The sequence below is a fragment of the Camelina sativa genome, chromosome 15 (assembly GCF_000633955.1).
Source record: "Camelina sativa cultivar DH55 chromosome 15, Cs, whole genome shotgun sequence".
NCBI classification, from domain to species: domain Eukaryota; kingdom Viridiplantae; phylum Streptophyta; class Magnoliopsida; order Brassicales; family Brassicaceae; genus Camelina; species Camelina sativa.
This window is the reverse complement of record NC_025699.1, coordinates 7657625-7661725: the sequence shown is the minus strand read 5'-3', so window position 1 is coordinate 7661725 and position 4101 is coordinate 7657625. Positions and strand designations below refer to the sequence as shown.

The window sequence follows — 4101 nt, the reverse complement described above, 5'->3', positions numbered from 1 at the left end:
TTTGGATCAAATTTAAATTATGTTGTCACTCATCAGTCAATTTATTAAAATGCTCATATAATTTCTACAAATGTCCTTGGAAATTCACACGCAATTTTTTTAAAAAAAATAATGAAAACAGAGTAGCCCACACGTGTTGGCTAACACATGTGAGGCCATCTCATACTCGGAAAAAAGCGAAACGACAATTACTTTATTAGTTTTGACGTCAGGAAAACAACGATTAATAAACGATCAATTGGTCAAAAAAAAAAAGAAAGAAAAATCAGATAACAAATAAGAATCAGCCACCTCTCTCTCTCTTGGCTCTCTCCTCGTGCACAGCTCTCTGACTCCGTTAAGACTCCGAGTCTCTGAACTCTCTCTCTCTCTTTCTCGCCGCGATTGGTGGTGGCTCGAGCTTAGAGATCACCGGAGAAAACTGTATGCAATGTAATGTCTTCTTCTTCTTCTTCTTCTTCTTCTTCTTCTTTTTCTTCTTTGTTTCTTTCTAATTCGTCTTCATCTGCTTCGTCTGCTTCTTTGCAAGTTCGTGTTGTTTTCTCATCTCTCTGCATCGACGATTCTTCTTTCTAGTTTTGTTGTTGAAGTACATTGACTTTTAGGATTCTTCTCTATCTTTTGCCTTTGAATCGTAGATTTCTGGGGGGAAAAAAACAAAGATCGCCTCAATCCTAGTTCCAAGCATCGGCTAACCAAGTCGGAAGTTCAATTTTGGTACCGGAATTAGTAAGATTGCTCGCTTCGATCTTGATCTTTTTTTATATACATTGGCTTTATTTCGTAATCGGAAACTGTTTCTCTATTTCGTCAACGCGGTTTCAGTTCTGATTCTATCTTTATATGGAAGTGGCGATTTCATATACCAATTGAATTTGAGTTTGTTTAGATTTTAGCAGTGAGGGAACTGAATCATAAGTGATACTATATATATATATATATATATATAGCTGGTTTACAAGTACTTGTTATGTAAACCATGCTGATGATTGATTTTATCTTTCTAGGTTGCTGCTGAGAGTTGATGGAATGAAGTGAAATGGAACTTGTCAATGCTTGTGGTTTTGTGGCTTATTGAAGTCTGGGGAATAATAGTAGGATATTGAGGATGTTACTGTTGTAAAGAAAAAAGTATGGAAGACCTTCGTCTGTCACCGCTGAAACTAGGTAGCTTTAAGTCTTCATTGTCAGGGAGGTCTACTCCAAAGGGTTCACCTACATTTAGGAGAGTTCATTCAGGCAGGACTCCACGTAGAGATGGCAAAGGTAGTGGTGGAGCAGGTGTTCAGTGGTTCAGAAGTAACCGTCTGCTATATTGGCTACTTTTGATTACTCTTTGGACCTATCTTGGATTTTATGTTCAGTCCAGATGGGCGCATGATGATGATAGCAAAGTTGAGTTTTTACGGTTTGGAGGCAAACTGAGAGAAGATGTTTTGCATGTGGAGCAGACTAAACGACTTGATTCAGTTGCTAATGGGAGTTCTCATGCTGTAGTAGATAATACCAATATAATTCATATAGGTGTAAATAAAAGGATGCATGTAACTTTGGCCAAGAAAGAGGATGTCACATCTCGAACAAGCTTGAGTTCCAGGAGGAGGACCAGAAAAGGTAGTCGTAGTTCACGTGCAAGGATTCGTAGTAAGCAGAAGGTGAGGAAAGTGATGGAGACTAGGGACTTGGACGAGCAAGATCAAGAACTTCCAAAGACTAATGTCACCTACGGTAAACTTTTTGGTCCGTTTGGATCGCTAGAGGATAGAATTCTTGAATGGAGTCCGCAAAAGCGATCAGGGACCTGTGACAGGAAATCAGACTTTAAACGTCTTGTTTGGTCTAGAAGATTCGTCCTACTTTTCCATGAACTATCAATGACTGGTGCTCCAATTTCAATGATGGAGTTGGCTTCCGAGCTTTTGAGCTGTGGTGCAACAGTATATGCAGTAGTTTTGAGTAGAAGGGGTGGATTATTGCCAGAGCTCACAAGGAGAAGGATCAAAGTGGTTGAAGACAAAGGAGAACTCAGTTTCAAAACTGCCATGAAAGCAGATCTTGTTATTGCAGGATCAGCAGTCTGTGCCTCATGGATAGGTAAGGAAAAATAGATCTGCTAATTCTTTGACATCACTATTTGCATGAGTATATATTGACTATCATGTTCATAAATGCGTACCATAGCCCATTCCTACTGAAAGATGCATTGTTAATCTAGAAGTTGTCAAATATAGCATGCTCGCTTTCGATTGTTTTCTATTAGTGCAAGTTTTATATATTTTTCATCAAAACAATTGTTGAAGCATGTTCAATATTCCTTTTCTGCCTCAAGTTTGGATACTCATTATGATGTATGTTACAATCTCCGCAGATCAATACATGGATCACCATCCAGCTGGTGGAAGTCAAATCGCTTGGTGGGTGATGGAGAACCGGCGAGAGTACTTTGATCGAGCAAAACCTGTGCTCGACCGAGTGAAACTGCTAATTTTTCTATCTGAAGTACAGAGCAAACAATGGTTAACATGGTGTGAAGAGGACCATATAAAGCTTAGGTCTCAGCCGGTTATTGTTCCGCTGTCTGTTAATGATGAGTTGGCTTTTGTTGCCGGGATTTCCAGTTCACTAAATACTCCAACACTGACCCAGGAGATGATGAAGAAGAAAAGACAAACACTACGTGAATCAGTCAGAACGGAGTTCGGTTTGACAGATACGGATATGCTTGTGATGTCTCTTAGCAGCATAAACCCGGGAAAGGGACAACTTCTTCTTCTTGAATCTACCGCCTTGGCACTGGAGAGACAACAAGAACAAGAACCAGTGACTAAAAGTAATCAGTCCAGAATCAAGAACCTCAATGGCATCAGGAAGGAAAAGATTAGTCTTTCTGTCAGACATCGTTTAAGAGGCTCACCACGGAAGATGAAAATCACGTCTCCTGCTATTGAAAATCCATCCGTTCTCACGGCCACTGGTAAAAGAAAGCTGTTGTTGTTTGGCAACGTAACACAGAAACAAAACCTTAAACTTCTTTTTGGATCAGTTGGGTCTAAGAGCAACAAAGTTGCATACGTTAAGGAAATGTTGAGCTTCTTGTCAAGCAATGGAAACTTATCGAAGTCTGTTCTGTGGACTCCAGCAACCACTCGTGTTGCCTCATTATACTCTGCTGCAGATGTCTACGTAACAAATTCCCAGGTAATTTTCCTCATCTTGATCCTTTTATGGCTTGCCCTCAAAACAGACACTATCAAATGCTTGATGCGTTATTCAACCTTTGTTTACCATCTTCAATTTGTGAAACAGGGAGTTGGTGAAACATTCGGGAGAGTGACTATCGAAGCAATGGCTTATGGTCTTCCGGTGAGAAACAAACGATAGACGAATCCATGTTTTATTATTCTGGAGAGACAAAAAGGCAATGTTCTCTCATCCTAATCATTGTTTTTAATGGGGACAGGTGCTTGGAACAGACGCTGGAGGAACAAAAGAGATAGTTGAGCACAATGTTACAGGGCTACTTCACCCTGTGGGGAGGCCAGGTAATAAATTTTTAGCTCAGAACCTTTTGCTTCTTCTTAGAAACCCATCTACAAGGCTACAACTAGGTAACCAAGGACGTGAAAAAGTTGAGAAGATGTACATGAAGCAGCATATGTACAAGAGATTTGTGGACGTACTAGTCAAATGTATGAGACCTTAAGTGTGTACTTCCCTCGTTTACTTTTGGTTTAGTACTGGTAAGATCGTGTATCAGAAAGTAAAAAAAAAAGAACAAAAACCCCCCAATTCTTACAAAATTTCTTGCTATTCTTTGAACTTATATTGCAATTTGAAATCATTACTCTCTCTTTTTGTTGGAATCTGTATCCTGGAAAGCTTAAGTACTTGGCGAATTTTATTACACGTGAAGGCATCAGGCACTAATTGTTCACTGAGTCGGTAATTGTCAGGCAAATTGTTGATTATTGTATGGGGCAGAGTGAGTTAGGAATAGTTTAATGAATCTTCTGATCCGCCATAAGTTTGACTTTGATGTCATTGCTTAATCGAGGGAATCTGATGCTTTGAGCTAAAGTTGTTCAGTACCAGATGTAGATT

At 39.6% G+C, this 4101-nt stretch overlaps 1 protein-coding gene across 1 annotated transcript; it reads left to right on the top strand.

Moving 5' to 3' along the window:
* On the top strand, positions 259–3819 carry LOC104745912. Its single transcript, XM_010467287.2, has 6 exons — positions 259–432; positions 639–729; positions 1008–2094; positions 2369–3198; positions 3307–3363; positions 3461–3819. The coding sequence occupies exons 3-6, from the start codon at positions 1134–1136 to the stop codon at positions 3701–3703; spliced, it is 2091 nt and encodes a 696-aa protein (XP_010465589.1). The 5' UTR covers positions 259–432; positions 639–729; positions 1008–1133; the 3' UTR covers positions 3704–3819.